At 44.2% G+C, this 20615-nt stretch overlaps 1 protein-coding gene across 1 annotated transcript in view; it reads left to right on the top strand.

The window, feature by feature from the left end:
• FGF18 (fibroblast growth factor 18) overlaps positions 1-20615 on the top strand; it is a 121204-nt gene that overhangs the window by 71760 nt on the left and 28829 nt on the right. Inside the window, exon 4 of the mRNA XM_075009627.1 lies at positions 10786-10892. Within this exon, the coding sequence (XP_074865728.1) occupies positions 10786-10892 (107 nt within the window). The remainder of the gene's footprint in view (positions 1-10785; positions 10893-20615) is intronic.

The raw sequence follows: 20615 nt of genomic DNA, 5'->3' as shown, positions 1-20615 counted from the left end.
TTCCAGACTGTATTTAATATCCTAAAGGTGTTTCTGACTTTACTGATTCTGTTCCACCTGTCTTGTTCCACCATCCTGGCTGATGGTCCCAGCCAAATATATGAATATTTCTACATTGGTGAGAACATGATCCTTTATCCACACTGGTGAGGGGTAGGCAATATTAAATGTCAAGGTATCTGTGTTATTGCTGTTTATTTTCAGTCCAATTTTCTGGCTGGATATGTTGTCTTTTATTTTTCTTGGGTATGGTGTTGGATATGTGACAGGAGACCAAGATAACCTGCAAAGTCCAGGTCTTCAAGGGATGAGAAGGGTATCTGTCTGATGCCTCTTGGCTTGTCTTCTGTTCCTCTCCATACTACCCAGTTGGTAACAGTATTGATGAGAACACTAGACGGGACACTTCCCAATGTAAACTTCAAAAACAAAGCATATTGCAATCAATGCTGAATGTAAAATTGGAATAGAAGGTTTTGATGATGATGATGTGAGAGGGATTCCAAAGGCTTGCAGAAGGTGCCATAAGCTGGTCCTGTGAATACTATCAAAAGTCTTTAAACTTTATGCGGAATTGCCCCTGCCATTCTAAACATTGTTCTGTTATGTTTCATAGAGTGAGGCTCTGGTCTGTGCATCCACAACCTTTCTGAAAAATGGCTTGCTCTTTTCTGAGAATGCTGTCAACTGCCTCTGATACCCACTGGGCCATGATCTTAACATAGTACTTTACTTGGCATGGATAAAAGTGTGATACCACACTGGTTACTACAATCACCAAGACCTCTTTTTTATGGTATCTTCAACATAACCCCATTAGTCTAGTCATCAGGCACTTTTTCCCCTTCCCAGACTGATGTAAAGAGAGGGGTCAGGATAGATGCTGCTAACTCAGGATTTACCTTGAACAGTTCTGCATCCAAGTTATCCTTGCCAGGAGCTTTCCCACTTTTTAAGGATTTGATGGCTTCAACAATCTTTCTTAGCTGGGTTGTCTGATTGGATAGCAAGATCTTTTTCTGCGTCCTGGATGTTTACCTCCACTTTAGGTGGCTCTTTGTTCAGCAGTTCTCAGAAATTCTCCATCTGGTGCATTTCTTGTCCTTTTTCTATTGACTGTAGATGGTCTTTGTCCCTGATGAAGACATTTCTTGGTGTCTACCACTTATCACTGATCAACTGCGTCATTTTGTTCATGGTTCCTTGTTCACAATGGGCAGCTGCATCCTCTGCTTGTGTTGCCAGATTGTCAAGATAAAGTTATGATGTATTGTTATGATGTCTGCTTTCACAAAGCTTTTAACCTCCTGATTTGCTTTGTTATATTGCTTGTGACATTTGTCCTTTAGCTTCTGTGATTTAGTGTCTAAAGTAGTTTTCTTTAGGGTTTGTCTGGTTCCTATGGTGTTTGATGTACTGGGTGTAATCCACTCCTTCCTTATCTTCTGCTTGTAGCCTAGACAAACTTCCCTGCACTGTTTGTAAATTGGCTGTTACAGGTTGTACTTCCCTGGTCCAGCACCATTGGGATCTGAGTGGGCCTGAAGTAGGGATTTTGCTGGACCAGAAGAAGTCAATGCTCCCCTAATGTCTATTGGCCCTGCTCTGGTGCTGCCCTGTGAGGCATCTGCCTGCATCTGGCCACTACCCCTGGCTGCTGGCCCCTCAGACTCTGCCTTCCCATCCTAGCATGGTTCCTGCTTCCCAGACGCTGCAGGCTTTCCATCCCTGCTCCTGGCTGCTCAGCTGCGGTGCTCCAGGTCTTGGCTGTGATTCCCTGGCTGTGTCTGACTTTGTACCAGCCCAGCTGGCTTCCTGGCCACCCACCAGTTTTCCAGCCGCAGGCCTCTGTGGCCCAGCCCCTGACAGCTTTCTGGCCTTTGTCAGCTTCCTACCCCATGCCCCCTCCCCACTGCAGCTGGAGCTCCCAGCTGGTGCCTTCTCCCAACCACTGGGGCTCTCTGGTTTTGCAACATCCATTGTCCTGCCAGACCAGAGTGTTCTGGATTTCAGAGCTTCAGTCTGTTCTTTATCCCACTCCTTGATGTCTTCATGTTTGTTCCCAACATCTTTATCAGGGTCTGCAAGTTCGTGAAACCTGTTCTTTAATGGTAGAACAAAGGCTCCCTGCATTTAAGGGGACTTTAGCTTGGGAGAACCTTGCCCAGGACCATCCCCAGTGGAGAATGGTAATCCATGAGGGGATGGCACAATGCGAGAGGTCCCACAGCTGTGCAGACAAGGAGAGGCAGAGAAGAAGAAAAGAGCAGAAAAAACTGTCCCACGTCCCTCCAGCAATTACCAACACCCACCCCTTCTGTGATAAGACTTGGCGGCTCTACGATCAAGCTGCTCAGCCCCCACCGGACTTGCAAATAGAGTGACACGAAGACATCCCACTCATTATCAAGTGACCGCCAAGGGAGAGTGGTCATAACGTCCATATGTCCCTCATTTGGTGGATCCATACGTCCCAGTTTTAGCGTGATGGAGGCTGTCGCAAGGAGGTGGTTGCTGCCCACATCTGCACCCCTTCTACCTTTCACATCCGTCAGTGAGCGTTGCCATTTGCCATTAATCATCCTATGGCCAATCTGGTTCTTACCTCTGCCATACAGAGGGCTCGCTGTCAGCTTGTGAATTTCACAATACTCAAGTAGGGCTCTGCCGATCATTCATATTGCAGAAATCAACAAGCCTTGCTCCGTCCCGCATCTTCCCACTGCTGTGTTGTGGTCTGTGTTCTCCTTACTGACCTTGGCATTCAAATGTCGCATAACAATAGGTGGGTCTTGGTGTGGTACTTTATCTAAATCCACCTGTAATGTACATAGAGTTTGTCCTTTGTTTCTTCTTCACTGTTATTTGTCAGAGCATAGCACTGAATCAGGGTGATGATATGGTGTTTCCCTCTCAGTCTGGTTCTCATAAGTCTGCTGCTAATGAATTTCCACTCAAGCAGAGAATGCTCCACTCCCGTCTTCAAAAGGATGAAAACACCCTCATGGTGTTGTCCATCATCCCTTCCAGAATTCAGCAAAGTTTCTCCTGAAGCTGTTTTTAATCTCCCTGATCCTGTCCATCTCCTCTTGCTGACGCCCAGGATGTTTCAGTTGCAGTGTCTCATCTCAGCTGTGACTTGAACTAGCTTCTCCGTTTCTTACATTGCTCATACATCCGTAGGGCCAAGCTTGGCTTTTGTTTTGGGGTTGAGCAAGTCAGTCTTCCTTCCAGTGTCTTCCTTTTGGCTTTCACCACTGGCAGCCCTATGGGACATTGAGTCGTGAAGGCCATCACACATAGCAATAGTTGATTTCTCTGTCACTGGTTCCATGCCACATTTGGTTTTTTACTGGACAGATTGTTAGTTCTGCGCCTCACTCCCCAACCTGAACAATCAGGATATCTGTTTTATCTGGCCCCTCCTCCACAGCCTGGTTGAACCTGGCAGGAACAAAAGAAAACCCCTGCTGACAAAGACTCTGTGGGGATCATTAGAGCGCACAAGCTGTCCTGCTATGACAAGGCACAGACTGTCCCATACAAATATGAAGAAGTCCAAGTTTTTGGATTCTTTTGGCCATCGATAAGAACATCTCCGTGAAAGAGACTTTTTAAAAAAGGAATTCAGTATCTGATTCAAAATTTCAGGGCCACTCCTGTTACATTCACGCAGATACCAAATGGGAAAGTAGATTATTGAGTAAAATCATGATTATAAAATCCTATTAGTCCAAGCCTTGGAATCAGATGTACACCATGGTTGATTTTTACCACTGCCATGGTACCTATTGGCAGGAATACACCAGCAGACCTGCCCTTCACTTTCTACCTTAACATACACACCCTGTGTTGATCATTTTAAGATTATGAAATAGAATCGCTGTGGGCAAGAGCTACTTCTTTCACTTGTAGCAGTTTTACGCCAGGGTCAATCAAATGACTTCTGTAGAATGACTCCTGATTTGTCCCAGAGTAAATGACACAGGAATCAGGCCTTCTGGGCTCTATCATCTGTGATGATCCATTTTGGGAAATATACAAATACAATTTCAATATGTGTACCACATAGATACACTCTCTTGTTCAGGGCCTGCAGGATTTATTGCTCCCAACAGACTTTGCATAATGTTGGCATGATTCCCTCTTCATTATGTCATATATGTGAAGTGGAGACAGGGTCATTCTATATATGCTGTGGTCATGTAATAAGATTCAACTTTTCTTGGGGCAAACTGTGTTTGAATGGATTTCAACTGTTCTAAGCCTGGGTATAAATAGGAATCCTACCTTAACAATGCTGGGATTTTTGTCAGAATATATGGTCTTACAAGAAAGTAAATCTTATTTCCTGCAGCTGTCATGAGGGAGTGCTAGACATGAGGCTTTGTGAAAAGCACACTCCGTCTCACTTGTCTTCTTTAGACATGGAAAGCAGCTCTCCCCCTTGGAAATTGTGGTCAAAGTCAGACAGCCTCAGCCTGGATTTGTCTGTAAATCATTTACTTCTGTGCACTAAAAATGGTTGTGTGTGTTTTACTCTCAAAGTTGTTTCACTGGATTAGTAATAATTCAAGATGTTAATGGGAAAAGTGTGCGATCGCAGTGGGGACTCTGCTCACAAAGTTGGTTTAACCTGTCCGCTGAAGAAACACATGTAAATCTCTGGATTGCATAGCTGCCTCCATGCACCTTCTCCTCCCGGCTCCTGATCTAGGGGTTGTGACCAGGAAAAGTGGACATGCTGCAGCATCCCTGCATTTTGGCCAAATCTGCTGGCATCTCCAAGGACTTTGCAGCTGGTTCTACTTAGAGCAACCTTGAAGCTCAGATTGCATTGAAGAATCCCTAAATCATGGAGCCCATTTGTGGCCCAAAGACACCTTTGCCATCTGAACTCCAGGTGCTGATCATTTTAGTGGGAGGCCCTCAGAGAAGATTGGAGGCTAAAAGAGTTAAAGCAATCCTGTCATCCTTGCAGTAATAGGAGAGTCTGAAGTAAGGGTTGCAAAGTTTTTTTCATCTCTGAATTTGGCACTGATGCAGCCACTGCTGGAATAACATGACAGGTTCTGATACATTGAAGAAGGTTCAGAGAAGATCGGCGAGACTGATTAAATGATTGGAAAGCATGCCTTACAGTATAGAGACTCAAGGAGCTCAGTCTGTTTAGCTTAACCAAGAGAAGGTTAAGGAGTGACTTACTGACTTACCTACACAGGGTACATAAATTGAAGGGCCCATCCTTAAATATAACGGGGAACAGTATGACATGATCTATGTAGCTCGAAGCTGACTAGAGAAACTCATATGGAAACTAAAGCATTTTTTTCTACCTGTGGGTACTGTTAGTCACTGGAACAATTTGGGGTCATGGTAGATTTTCCATCACTGACACTTAAATCAAAGAGGATGTTTGGATGTTTTTCTAAAAAGATCTGCACCAGGAATTGTTTTGGAGAGTTCTCTGGGCTGTTGTGTGCAGGAAGTTAAAGTAGATGGTCCTCATGGTCCCTTCTGAACTTAGAAGTTAGGAATCTATGATACTCCTCAGATGTCTGCAGTTGGAATCATCTTATTCCCATTGAACTTAACAGCAAAACTGTTGACTTCAGGGAATGGACTGAGCCCCTTTGCTGGTGCCTACAAGCAGAGCTTAACGAGGAACTTATTTGCAAGAAGCCAGTCCCCCAACTTCTGCACAACCAAACGTTTTCTTATTATCGCTGAACTTCTCTGTCTTCTTTGTCTTCTCTCAGGGAAACTGGAGAGAACTTATGTAGGCAAGCCAAACCTTGACCTCTCCAGTTGCCCCCTAGATCTTCTTTCTACCTTTTTCTTTCCCATCCTCCCACTCAAGGGAAATATTTGAAAGATAAGTTGGCATACTTTCTACCACCTTCAAATATCTCTCTGACTTAATGTTTTCTTTGCTGGACTATAGCCTTCCCCCCTGCTCCCCCACCCCGCGCCCACCTCTATAATCTGTTTCACCTAGACATGTGAGGAATTCCATTTTCTTCCAGTGGGAGTTCTCAGGAAGGTTTAGGTTAAATGGGCCAATAAGAGAAAAACATGTAGCAGAGGATTTTGGCCTCTAAAGAATTTTTTAAAAAAGCATGTCAGAATATCTAACTGTCAAAGAATTTAAACAATAATTCCTGATCTACAGTCCAAAGTGCAGTGCTTTGTAATACAAAGATTGAAATCTCCCTACAGCACACCTAGAGATTAATTGGGTTCAAAGCAATATATCATGCAGGGCTGGCTAGCTGAAAAGTACAGCGGGGGATAAATCTACCATCCTCTCTTACCAATTCCCACTGAAAATCTAGGTAAAATTCCCTTACAGATTGCCTCCACCTGTTCTTGGAGATGTAACGACTTAATCAAAGAGATACTAGAGAAAACTTGCATACAAGTATTTCATTTAATGTTTGTGTTGACTGAAAATTGTTACTGCCTCATGCAGGTTTGCTGGTCTATGTGCAGTGAGCGGGTAACATCAGTTCTTGTTCTAGAGGATATATGTGTCTATCACAGAAACCACCACTGTGCCTGGTAGTGTCAGCAGGGTGATCAAGGTAGGAGTAGGTCACAGAGACTGAATTAACCTCTCAATTTCTAGAGATGAAGCACCAAATTCTGCCCTGGGTTATTCCATGGGAGTAGCCCTACTGACTTCCATTAGGTTAGATTTGGCTGTGTGCCTGTTAGACAATCATTGAGACAACACACGGGCAAGGTAATAGCTAGAAGTCCATGCAATTATCGGTGCTTTGTCCTCATGACTGCAGAACTCCCACTGATTTCTGTGGCAGCAGGACTGAGTTTTGACACGTTGTCAATCAAGCCTATTTAATGATCCCTAGGAATAATATAAATAATGAAAAAACTCGAGCATGAAAAAGGATCACAGCTGTAAACCCATCCGCTGTTAGCTTCCTAGGCAGCAATTTGCATCTCACCTAGGTATAAGTTCAATTTCCACCAATAACTTTTTAACAACTGAGGAGTCCGAGGCCAATATTTTCCGGAAGTGAGCATCTACTCTAAGGCAAGGCTTCTAAGGCAATAGATAAGCAGCTGTATAAATCTGGCCTGATTTTTGAAAGGGCTGAGCACCTGTCAGCTTCCAGTGAGTTCAATTTTGAAAACCAAGACTATTATTGTTAATAATATTATTATTATTATTAATAAACCCTTGTGCTCCAGGTAGAGCATAGGTCATCTACAAGTCTCCTCCAATTCACTCTGTCTCGGGACAAAACTTCTATCAGACCCCAGGAGTTACCCCGGTTGTTGTCCTTCAGTCTCAGTCGATCTTCTCCACATTCAGAACAAAAAGCAGTCAAGTAGCACTTTAAAGACTAGCAAAACAGTTTATTAGGTGAGCTTTCGTGGGACAGACCCACTTCTTCAGACCATAGCCAGACCAGAACAGACCTGTATAACCTGTTCTGGTCTGGCTATGGTCTGAAGAAGTGGGTCTGTCCCACGAGAGCTCACCTAATAAACTATTTTGCTAGTCTTTAAAGTGCTACTTGACTGCTTTTTGTTTTGATAGTATATAGACTAGCACGGCTTCCTCTCTGTTACTATTCTCCACATTGTCCAAGGTCTTCTTTTTTTGCATTTTTCTTGTAGGTTCCATTTAAGAGCTTGATGGACTATGCTGGATGATGTTTGGCTGAGAATGTGGCCTAGTCATCCCCACTTTCTTCTCTTGATGTGAACTTCAAGTGGTTCTAGGGTCGTTTAATATACACTCAGCAGCCTGACTCTTGGCACCCACTTTTGAAAATTTTGTCTGCTTCTAGACATTTATATCAATCAGATCAGGCTCCCAACACCCCCTGCCCCCACCCTGACCAAATGGGTTGGGTTGTTCATTACTTTGGCACCTAGCCTCTCAGGTGATGGGTTTGTTGAGAGCCTGTTTTTACTAGTATAAATGTCACTCTTGATGTTTCCCCATCAAGGCGGCTGCTCTCAGTTTCTACTTGGGTACTAGTGCATGATGATGTGAGGGCACAGATATAGCCTTCTGCAGCCCAGGGAGAGTAGAAGCAAAGGTAAGCTCAATTTATTTCTAAAATTATTACATTATTTTACTAGCGCTTTAAACGTTATTTAAATTCTTTATTTGGAAAAAAAAAGGGAGGGTATCATATTTTAATTAGTAGCTGTGTCAAAGGGGAGCTGGATTAATTATTGGAAATTATTCTGTCCAGATGGTTTTAATTTTCACAGCAGGGAACCAGCATCTTTTGAAGGTGATATTTTTCAAATTAAAATCAGCCTGGATATTACTCATGCATGTTATATAGTTTGAAGGTGAGGTGTATGTGTCCTTTGTTTTCTAACCTGCTCCGCATTCACATCTGTGTTTTACCTTAGCGAAACAACCCTTTGAATTAAAAAGGTTGCTTATTGCCAAAATTCAAGCCATAAGAGGAGTAATAAGTGGGTGAAGGAAGTGGTAATAGGATAAAAACAAAAAGAAGTCCTGTGGCACCTTATAGACTAACAGATATTTTGGAGCATAAGCTTTCGTGGGCAAAGACCCGCATTGTTAGTCTATAAGTTGCCACAGGACTTCTTGTTGTTTTTTGACGATACGAATTAACTTGGCTACCCCTCTGGTAATAGGATAGGGAGTCTTTGCAGTGTTAGGTTGCCATTTTGAATTCTTGAACCAAAGTGACTAAGATTTGGTACCTGGTGGTCAGCATCACACTTAGTAGTTTTAATAGAGACGCCAAGAACTGAATGGACACAGAGAATGAATTACTCTTTAGGCTGCAGAGGCAGTGTTTCCAGAGAAAGATTGACGCATGAGGTCAGTGTGGTGGTAACTTACATTGCTGTTGTGTATGACCTACCCGGTCTGTAGATGAGTAGAAGACTTCAGTTTCCAGAACTTAGGCTATTTTCTTGTCCTTAATTTCTTCACATAACTGGGGAGAGTTCCTCTGAGTGGTATCCAGACTCCTTTGATACCTTCCTGGAACAATGGCTGTTAGCTGAGATTCCCTGCCTGCTGTCCCCTTCTGCATCTATGTTTTGACTCTGACTTGCACCCTACCCCGTTTTGTATTCTTTTTTTTTTTTTTTTTTTTTGTCTTGTCTCTTGCCATGTCAATTTCTGGGATCATTGGCCCCTCCCTGGCCAAATGGAGTGAGCCTTTCATTACTTTGGTGGCCTGTCTCTCAGGTGAGGGAAGATCAAAAGAATCACCAGTAAGTTGACACACCAGCCAAGCAATCAAGTAGGTTAAATCCATCTGCTGCTAAACACCTAATCAATAATTTATTTTTCTCTTGATATAGGTTTAATTTCACAGGATACCCTTTTAACAAATGAAGAATCTAAATAAATGTAAACATCTGTTGAACACTTGTTAATTGCAAGACTCATAATACTAAAAAGCACATTTCTGTCTGAGCTACAGAAGGAGAGCTCCATTGAGGGTTAAAATTTTGTGATATTTCCACTGCTGGAAAAAGCCAAATTCTGACTTTTCAAGTGGGAAAAATATTAATGTGCTCAAATGAAACAAACTCATATTTCTATCCCCTTGGTAAATCCTTACATGGAACATATTTGCTCTTAAAGGGTTTTAAAGTTCTGAAATATGAAGGTCAAAAATAATGTGACTTTCTGTAACGCAGATCAAATATTCTCCAGTGTTTGGCCAAAGCTTTATTTGTGGGTACAAATTTCCAGGAGAGGGGCCGGGTTTCCATGCATTGACATTTAGACATTCTCAGATTATAGTTCTATCATGTCTGCTTTCTGTTCTCAACTCCAGAGATGGGCCTAGGACAAACAGAGCTGAATATCCTCAGCTTCCTGGGAGGTTGTTTTGGTTTCAGCAGTGGTTTTGATGTAAATGTTGCAGCTGGCCCCTAACTCGATAATGAGGCAAAATGTAATTCTGGATCCCAAATGCCTCTACATTGTGGTGGGGACAGGCTGCAGACCTGGGTGCCAATTTTGGCCTATCTGTGACAACTAATTTATGGCATGACAAGAGGACTATTAATTTAGGACTGCAAACCACAGAAAACCATCTTCCACTGCAGGGACATGGAAACTCTGAACTCCAGCTTGGTGACCATGATGGGTGTGTAAGGTCTTATACAGTCTCCTTGACACAGGTAGAGTTATAGGCTCTGCCACACAGGATTGCCATAGTAACAGTGGTGGGTAGGAGGGAATCCTGATCAAAATAGTGACCACTGTTCTGGTGCCTAATATGTTGCCTGGTGTCAGTCCTCAGTGAACACGCCAAAGCCTAATGGGCCATGGAAATCAAGTGCCTTTGGTCTCAGTTATGGCTGGTACAGCACACCGTGGTCTGTGGTAAAGAGTTTAGTTTTCACTTTGCTGATAATGGCACCATTCCTGAGAAAATAATTCACAAGAAGTTTTAAGGGGGAATTCCCCTCCCTGCTACCTTATCTCTGTAGGCTAATAATACAGCTGTTGTCATCTGGGCAGTAAATATGTAAATTCTCAGGTACTCCGATATAGATTGGTGCTAATCAACTGAAGTGAGTATTGCTTAATTTATACCTGTGTTAACTCACAGCAGAATTCAGCAGCCTGTGGTAAGGTGTGGATGTTAGTTTGTTGTATTTTTTCCACATAGACTGTGTCTTCACTCAGTGATTCAGGTGGACATAAGAAAACTTTTTGACTTACCTCATGCACTCCATGACTTGGTCTAAATGTGCTGGTAAATGTTGTGTTTTTTTTCTTCTTCTTCCTTTTACAAGCCCAGCTTCTAGTGGAAACAGACACATTTGGCAGTCAAGTCCGGATCAAAGGGAAAGAGACAGACTTCTACCTTTGCATGAACAGAAAAGGCAAACTAGTGGGGAAGGTAAGTGTTTCCTATTAATTCATTTGTAACATGAGCATTACCTTTAGCAGTGACTGTGAGGCTGTAATGATGTGTTCCGAACTTTGCCTGTCAACCCCAAATGAAAAGCAGGACTCGAGGAATGTGGAATTTTTAAAGCAGTCCATCCCTTTACCAACCCTTCCCCCACGATAAAATAAAGCAGCCAACCACGGGGATTTTATTACTGATGCCTTGGGTATGCACAGGTTTCCATTTTACAGTTGCTTAGATTGACAAAAGATGTATGCATCTCAAAACAATTGAGCCCTTGCATTACATGATATAAATCTTTTACCTTGGTGGTTTAAAAAAAAAAAAAAAGGGAGGAAAAAAGTTCGGAACATGTTAGGGAGTTTAGCTGTGTAATGCCTGTTTTAATAACAAGAGTAAGAATATACTGTAGCAAAACTAATATTGGAATCTGTACCTCTTATTAGGGCTGGGCCCCATGGTTCTAGCATTACAGGAATATTTTATTACTTTGGATCCTAGCACAATAGAAGCATGTAACAAATTACATATATTTCTCTGGGTAGTTTAACTGCTTTGCTGAAGTCACTTTTTTTCATGCATTAACTTGTTTTTGTAACTCCCCCAGATTCTTTGTATTGCTGGTGAATCCATAGTTTAATAATCGTGCAGGAGGCTGTCAAAGTTAATATCACCAAGCACACACACAAAGCTCCTGCCCTCTGTACCACATGGATTAAACACCTGGCTATCCCTGTGGCAGTGAAAAGGGGAAGCTGTGTGTTTTGCTTTGAGTCAACAAAGGCAGAGCACTGAAAGCCACATTTGCACATGGAAACCAGGTGTCATGGCCACTCTGGTGAGATGTTACGTACTCTGGTGGTCCCATGAGTGACACATGGTGCATGAGGGGTGGGTGGGTGGGTGGGGGAAAATGGCTTCTCTAAGGGTCTTCTCTTGCACCTTTACTCATGCAAGTGAAGGTTACAGTAAACCCTCAAAATGCGCAATTTCGAGTTGTGCTTAACTTGCATTAATGCGAGTTAAGCGCAACTCAAAATCCAGCTCTCCTGGTCCCACGTGACCTGGTTCAACACCTCTGCCCCCACAGCCCTGGTTCAAACCCTCCGGGGACCAGCTCACCCCACCCGCTCCCCGCACCTGCACAGCCCTCTCTCAATCCCCAAGTGTGGCTCCTGCTTAACTCCACCCCGATGCCTTCTCTGCAGCACTAACTCAACCCAGGCTTAACCCCCCTGCCCCCTCCCATGGCCCCAACCCACTGCCAGGCTTAACCCTCCCCAGCTGCCCCCCCCCAATCCCAGGACTTACCTTTTTAAAAGGAGCTCCTGCTGATTCGCTGGTTGCAGAACGTGCATTCCACCAGGGAAAAAAGCTGCCCCACCCCCCGACTTAAGCAAAATTAGAGTTATGCAAAGGAGCATGGGAATGCAACCCTCACGTAACTCAAGGTACTGTTGTACTTTCAGAAAGCCATGATTTTCAAAAGCACCCCTTAATTCTGAGTAGCCAACCTCGTATGTGGATGAACTGATGTGTCTAAAGTGCTGAGCATTAGGATTTAATTTGAAATCAGTGGGACTTGTAAATGCTCAGCATCTTCAAAAATTGGATCTAGATACTGGATTCCCCATTGCCTTGCACCTTGGGGGGGAAGGATCATTCAGTGGTTAAGACCTTGACCTGGTATTTAGCAGAACCACACTGAATTCCCTTCTCTTCCACAGAAGTATTGTGTCGCCTTGAACAAGTAAGTGGGGGTGGGAGAGAGGGCATTCTTTTTCAGGTATGTAAAATAGGTGCTTAGTGGGCTCTTCAAATGCACCTAAAGGCGAATGGGAGTTAGGCAGCAAGATGCTTTTGAAAATCTTACTAGGGACCTATCTTTAGGTGCCTAAATACATTTAAAAATCTGGCCCCATCGGTATGACAGGGATAGCAAAACTGCCCTAATGACAGGCCATTGTGTAGGTCTAAATACATTAAGCATTGTGAGGTGCTTAGTGTGTGTAAGTGGATCGACAGTGTAAAGTGACTGCAAAAGGCTACCATTTTGTTTTTTGGTGCTTACACTGGTGCGAATGACGCACAATGTGCAGGACAGCAGCAGATGACCCTTAAGGGGCTTAAGCCCGGTACCAAGCAATAGGCTGGTCAGATGCCATGTTTGGAAATTTAGGCCTAAGGCCTCTCAGGCTCCAGCCCACAACTTGACTCATTGGGTGTGAGTCAGGACACGTATTCAGCTTGTTTTCTTCACGTAATGTGATGCCTCAGTGTCTCTCGATGGGCTTCCCATGACATGAAGCTGGCAAGCGGCTTGCTTTAAAACAAATCTTTTCTTGTAACTGTCACATCTGAGCCTTCCTGCCCCAGGCCGGTAAAGACCCAGAATGCTGACGAGTTCATAAAACAGGCTGCCCGGAGCAGGAGGGGGCATCGGGCGTTCTGTTTGGAAAGAAAATGTTCCAGACGCATTGCCCATATTAACAGCTTCTCAGCAGTACAAATGAACATAACAGCATGTCTTCTTGATACCAGAGAGTGTGGTTTTAATTAGTATCATAGTTTCAGCTCTTTTTGTGGTGAGAATTTGAGTGAGTGCTTTTTTGACTGAATGCTCTAAACAGCTAGTAACCCCTGAGGAAAACATGAGAGAGAAATTCGTGCCTGGCCTAATGCAAATATCGAAGTACATTCTGGGGGGAAATATGAAGCACACGATGATCATTTTGCAGTCGCCCCAGTGTGTCCATCTGGCGAGAGTGGAAACTTGAGGCAAAACTGGTTCTTTTTCTCTGCTCGTTTCCTATTGCCTTACAGTGCATAATCCGTAACAATACCAACAGATGCCATCTGGCTTTGTTCTCCGTCTCAGTCAGCATTTTTGGATTTTCCCCAGTTGAAAACCTGCTTTGAATTTAGTTCTTTTTTGTTTCCCATAATCACCTACAAAGGATATTACAAATCGGAGCAGGTTGTTGTTATTCACAGTTGGAATGTCTGACGAAAGTGACCGTTTCAGAAACTGGGCTCGTTCCTTACCTTGGAGCTAGTTGTGTTTCAGGCAAACAGATTAATCCTCAGGGTTCAAAAGAGCAGCCTTCATTTTTCTTTTTCATCGACTCATTTACGTCCGTGCCAGTTCTTCTGAGTCAAGGCTTCCAGTGGCGCTTTCTCAGCAGCTCAAAATCTGGGGTTTGCAGCTTTGCTCTCGCTGTCTGGTCAGTCACTCTTTGTGACTCCACACTGAAGGTCTCAAAAATGTTACAAGTAGGTTTTTAATTCTGTAGTCATTGCGAGCTGCTTCTGAGTTGTCCCAGATGGAGAAACTGAGTTAGGGAAAGTTAAAGGGACTTATCCAAGGTCAGAGAGGAGTCAGTGGTAGGGCCAAGATTAGCCCTCAAGAGCTCTGGCTCTCATCCTCTAGTTCAACCTGCAGATCCACTACTTCACAAAACCTGCAGAGGCCAATGTCTGGAAACGGGAGACTGGACAGGGAATGACTGTTCTTCCAGTTACAAGTGACCTGCACAGCAGAACATCCAATTGGATAGTGAATGCTGCTAGGCCCAATTGAGTAGTTATTTGTTGGTTGATTTGATTCAAATATTGGTTCGCTGCTCTATTTCTTTGTTTATTTTACCTTAGAAACAGCATGTCTGATTTCCCTGTTTTTAGGACAGGTTTCTGTGGCCTGCTGTCCAGCTAAGTGGGATTGTGACATCACCAGGAGTGAGACTGAAAACACAGCAGTTTAAAATTAGCTGATTAGAGAACTGTAGCTGAAACTTTCTCAGCCTTCATTTGCACAGGGGGTTACATCTTTCCCTGAGAGTACTCTTCTCCCAAGTGCAGGTCAGATGCCTGAGTTAAATGGACAATAACAAAAGAAATAGAAAATAAAGTTTTAAATAAAACTAACAATTCTCTTCCACCTAGTTATCTTTCCTGATGCTGGGATTTCCATATTAAATAAACTGGATTTCCAACATGTTCCAGACAGGATGATAACCAATGGATGATATCCATTAGTTGCTCCAACTGGGTTTTCTCTCTCACCACTGTATACACACAAGTGACTGTTAACTGTAATGAACACAAGAGCACCAGAGATAGTCTGATTTACCTCAGTTGACAATCTGGTCCAATTATTTTATAATGGTAGTCCATTGATCCTATGATGACAAAATCTGTGCAGACCATCTGTTATTGGTCTCATGGTGTGCCCTGTGTATAAGCCAATTCTAGAGGTGCACATTTTGCCGCAGACAGTGCATGGGAAGTTTGCAATCTGTGGGTTGTGCATTGCTGATGCTCTGTGACGTCGTTCGTGTGCCTCTTGTAGATGCCGGCAGCGGTCTTCCTCAAAGGCAATGCAGGTATTTCTGACTGTTGCACCCCACTGTGTTCTGTCACTGGCGGTGTCCTCAAGGTGCCTAAGTTTGATACTGCTGTACTGCAGATTGGCTTTGATGGTATCCTTGTAGCGTTTCCGTGGATGACCTATATGCTGGATGCCCTGGAAGAGTTCACCATACAGAAGCTGATGAGGGATTCTGTTGGCATCCGTGCAGCTGACATGACTGGTCCAACGTAGTTGTGACTTCATAATCATCATTTCGATGTTTGTCATCTGGGCTTTCTTGAGGACCTCAAGATTGGGCACTTTGTCTTGCCAGCAGATCTTCATGATGTTACGGAGGCAGTGCATGTGGAATGCTTCGAGCTGCTTGATGTGACGCCTATATAGTGTCCATATTTCGCACCTGTACAAAAGAGATGAGAGAACAACAGCTCTGTACACAAGCAGTTTTGTTGACCAATTATTTTGTTTGTCCAATTATTTTAGATGCTGCTTAATTCCTGGCCTTGTGGCTGAATGGATGTTAGATGGGGATTCTCCTCTAGAGCTTAAGGGCTCAATGTTTTTGCTGAAATTGAATTTTCAGCATGAGAGGGGTGAGGTCTAGTGGCCTGTGTATAGGTTCTCCTGAGTTCTAACTCTGGCTCTGACATGGGAGTGGGGAGGGATGGACTGGCAGTCCCAAATACTTGCCAGTGTTTTCAGACAGGACCATCCCAGGGGCAGCCATTCCTCTCTCAGGAGCTCAGTCAGAGCAGGAACAGGTATATCTCCTTGAGCTGGAAAGTATATCTCTGGTGACTCCCAGGGGGCCTCAGACAAGTCACTCTACCTTTGCTGTGGCTACCCTGTCGCAGAAATGGGGGGAGGATAAGGCATATAATGGAGACGTGTTAGGAGACCATGTTGATATGGGACTTTGAAGTTAAGTGCTGCGCGCAATCAGGATTATAAAATCATCACGGCAGGGAATGGCAGACAGTCATGCAAGCCAATGGCTGTTGCTTTGTACACAGCTAAGCATGTTGGAGCTGCGAAGCTGATTTTTCATTTCAAAATGAGCATTGTGGGCAAAGCTTGCAACACGTGGGCCTTGCGCTGCAGCATTTGGTGCTATATTGAATCTGGGGACACTGTGGCATGTGGCCTTTGCTTCCTATAAGGAGTTTCATGCAGTGGTCCATGGTTTGTAGCATACAAGTGGTTGGTTATCCAGATGGATGTCACCCTGGCGACAGAAATGATGATGTGGACAGTGCATCTCCTGCAACCAACAGACAGGATGGGTTCAAGTTCTAGGGTCTGCTGTGAATGCCAGCCTTGGGTCATGTGCCTTTTTTTGGATCTGGAGTGATTCTGTCTGCACCAGTGTAAGGCCTGCAGCTCCTGCGGCTTTATTACAGGTGCCTACCTTCAACTGGTGCCCTAGCTGCCCTCCCTCAGTTCCCTGCCAATCTGAAGTATCTTTTGGAAAATGGTGTTCTGACTTCCCCCTTCCACTTCATCTCTGGGGCAGAGGCCCTATCATGTGTCCTTTGGAGTGATGGGTAGCCCTTCAACCCATTTTACAGCTTCTGGGGAACCATCAGGTGAAAACTACTGTGCTCCCCATTCCATGTCTGCAAAAGTCTCTAAGGTGAGGAGCTCTTGCACGGGGCACCTGCTCATGCTGCTGTGGTTGTTACTCTCTCTGACAAGGGTAATTCTTACTGCACTGTTGCTAGGGAATTGTCAGTGGTTCTCCAGCAACCACTTTAGGGATCCTGTGGCTCTGTCTGCCCTTGCTCAGAGGTAAGTGGACTAGCACCTGGAACTGGAATGTTTCCCTTCTCTAGATGCCCTATGAATGTGAGGCCTGGCCACTTTCCTCTCTAGTAGAGATATTTACAGCTTGATTGGGGGTGGAAGCTGGGACCATTACCTAGAGGCTCTCTAGGGCTGCAAAATGGGAGGAGTGGCCACCCAAGGAAGACCCTAGGGAGGAGGCGTTAACCCTGGAGGAAGAAGGGACAGGTGTCAGGTCACTGGCCCTCTAGATGTCAGTGAAGAAAAGCTTGGGGGGAAGCAGGAAGTTTGGGAGTGGAGGAGCGACGTGGATGGGGAGGCCCCACCCCTTCCAGGGGTTGAGGTGCCCCTCCCTACCTTTCTGTGGGGCTTGTGGTGGCTGTAGTCCCCACTGTTAAAGCTCCCTGGTGACCCTAGCAGTGATTCTAGCACTCTGAGTAGAGGGAAATGATGAGCTAGGTATAATGGACATCTCTTCCCTGTGTGCCAGGTTGGGGGGAGCCGCCCCAGTTTCTGAGGGTCCCAGAGCTCAGGCTGCAGTCTGAGCCCAAACGTCTACACCACAATTAAAAGCCTTCTTAGCTCAAGCCCCTTGAGTTCAGTCAGTGGGCATGGGCCAGCCTCGAGAGTCTATTGCAGGGTAGACACACCTTGAGGGGAATAACCATGTGGTTGTTACCAGTTGCTGTAACCCACGTGATGCCTTTCTTTGTGTTATCCTGGGGCCATTGGCCATTCAGTAGGAAATACCGGCTCAGTTATGTTAGGATGTGGCTCTGTAACTCTACCCCAGTAAACACGGGGATTGTCCAGATGCTTGACTAGCAGAAAGATGCCTTGATCATTGACGTCAACCACTGTCAAAATAAATTGGCAGGGACTTTATGGAAACAGGGGGTGGGAGAAGCCACAGAGTTACTTTTCCAAGATGATTCAAAATCCTAACACATTCAGATCTTCTCTGTAACTCTTTCTGGTGGATGGTTCACTTGGTTCAATAACAGGGCAAGATGATGTAACACACGTAGGGACAGATCTGAGGCTCTGAAAATTGTACTTTAGGAAAACTCCTCTGTAGTAAATCTTTAGGTTCTTGCTCAGGTTTTGTTCATTAACAAAAGCTGCTAAGGGCCTCAGAATTCGGCCCAGGGGGAGTTCTGCTCCGGTAAGGAATGATAGGTACCTCAGGACTTGGTTCCCTTCTGAAAGTGCAGTGTGGGGTTGCATGATGTGGGCTAAAGGGAAAATGTAAGGTCATGTCCTAACAAAATCTCTGACCAATTACGTTAACTCAGCTCTTTATTATGAGCACAAAATATAATGAGGTGCAACATATCCATGTTGTACAATACGCGGGTGTGCGCCAAACGAGCACTCTGACATTTACCATATCTCTCAGTTTTCTTTTAAAAACCACAAGGACTTGAAATTCAAACTTCCCAGGAAACCACCTTAATATTTTTGGTATTTCTTGAGATAAGTTTAGAATTTTAAGGGTTTCCTTGTGTTCCCCTTTCTGTATCTTTTACGGATAATTTCCATCTTCTACCTCTTGTTCCTATTAGAGAGTATAAAATACAGCCACTTAAAGGGTCTGAACTTAAACTCAACTCTACAATGAAAAGAGATGAAGCAAAATTTTACACTGTATCCAGGCTTTTACATGCTGAACCCCTCTAGGCCAGCACTGTCTGGCGTGGGAACATTATGGCCCAGCATGAATTCAGTTCGCCAGATGTTCACTTATCATGGGTGTGGCCAAGTTTCCCGTGGTCCCATGAAGTTTGTTTACAACCACCAGTCCTGGCTCTCAGTGCTCTGTGCTGTTATTTAGCTTTAATTTACCCCTAAATGTCTTCTAAGAGCCTGGTAAGCAGTGGAAGTGTCGGTAATGCTGCTAAACAATATTGACCTCCCATGGTTCAGCAATTTCTCTGGTTCAGCACTGGACAGATCCAAAGGGTGCCAGACCAGAGAAGTTCAACAATTACTAGGAAGGCTTTACCAGTATAGCTTTACTGGTGTATCATACTGCTAAAGTGTTTCTAATGTGGATGCCTCTTATGATTGCAAAACTGCAGTTTTGTAAGTACAGCTTATTTCGGCACCCTGAGCAAAATTAGCAATACTAGCAAAACCCCTCTTTGCTCATCTAACTGTGTCTGCAGTAGGGGCTTTTGCCTGTATAGCTATGTTGGTCAGAAACCACATCCCTTCATTGCCCCGATGAACACAGCCATGTAGGCAAAAGAAGTTTGTAACATAGACCTGGCATTAGAAACTTACCATTTTCTTTCCAAACCAATCTACTTAATGTTACCAGCATGTTGCTAATACCATCTGGTGAGGATCTCTGTGTTTTTGAAAACTCTCGCTAGATGCCAAAGGCTGTTTTGGCAGAGCTGTATCACTGATTCCTGCCAGCAGTGGTCTTTAGGGGAAAGTAATAATTTGGGGTTGTTTACATTACAGCTTTATAATAGGGGTGGGTGGGTTCTTGAAGCTCAATGTGTGTTAAAACTGGAAGGTTTGGTGGGTGGAGAAGAAATCCAACAGCATCTAATTGCGAAAGTATTCGTTACTGTCCTTGTATGTAGCTCTGGCCCTTTAAAATGCATCCTGGCTTACAGGGAAAGGGGTTTCTTCTTTTACAAGAGCTCAGTGGTGTTCTGCAGAATTCTCCACACAGGATGGAAAAGCCCCTGGACAGGATAAAAGGAATTTTTAAGGGACAAGGACTATCTGGTGGGAAATATGAGTTCAGGAGGGAGTTTTCAAAACACCTTTGCACTGGCCTAGTTGAATCAATAGCATTCTTACAACTGACTTTGGGAACAGTTAGGCCTACCTTGGGAAAACCCACCCACAAAACACAGATTCAATTGAAAGCACTGTCATGGTAACATTAAGGGTCTGGTTTAAATGGAGGAAAAAAAATCTAAAGGCAGGTTAGGAACTGGGCATTTAACTCCCCTGAATGAGCCTATGTGGGGCATGAATGGGGTGCATGATTCCTCTAAATGCTGGCCTGTCAGAGCTCTTCTCTGCAAGGGGGATTCTCACTGTGACCTGCAATAGAGTTTTGAGCATGAATCAAATGCAGAACGTGCCTCAGAGACGTGCAGTGCCAGTGAAAATGGGTGCACGTGGCCATGGAGGATTCCGTCCTGAGAGCTGTCTCAAACTCTGCCCATCTGTTTTGCAGGGGTTTGTTGCGCAATTCTTTTCTTCCAGTTCAATATGCATTAGATTTGCCCATCCTCATTATTTTGAGATGAAAACTAACCACAATGATCAAAGCAATGCATTGTCACAACCATCAAATTTCACTTGGCTTTGGGTCTGAACAGCAAATTTCACAACCTCTTGACACTAACCAGTCAGTCTTATCAGAGTCACTCAGTCATTCGAAAGTCCCATAAATGCTTGCAGTTCCTGGGCTGACTGTTGAATTTGCAACAAACCCAGAGCCTGGGCATGTTTGATGCAATCTGAAGCTGAGTCACGGACATTCTGTTCAAAACACAGGTGGCAGGGTTTTGAATCACCTGGCTTTTGTG

The sequence above is a fragment of the Carettochelys insculpta genome, chromosome 15 (genome assembly GCF_033958435.1).
Source record: "Carettochelys insculpta isolate YL-2023 chromosome 15, ASM3395843v1, whole genome shotgun sequence".
Taxonomy (NCBI): domain Eukaryota; kingdom Metazoa; phylum Chordata; order Testudines; family Carettochelyidae; genus Carettochelys; species Carettochelys insculpta.
This window is presented reverse-complemented; position numbering and strand designations above follow the sequence as displayed.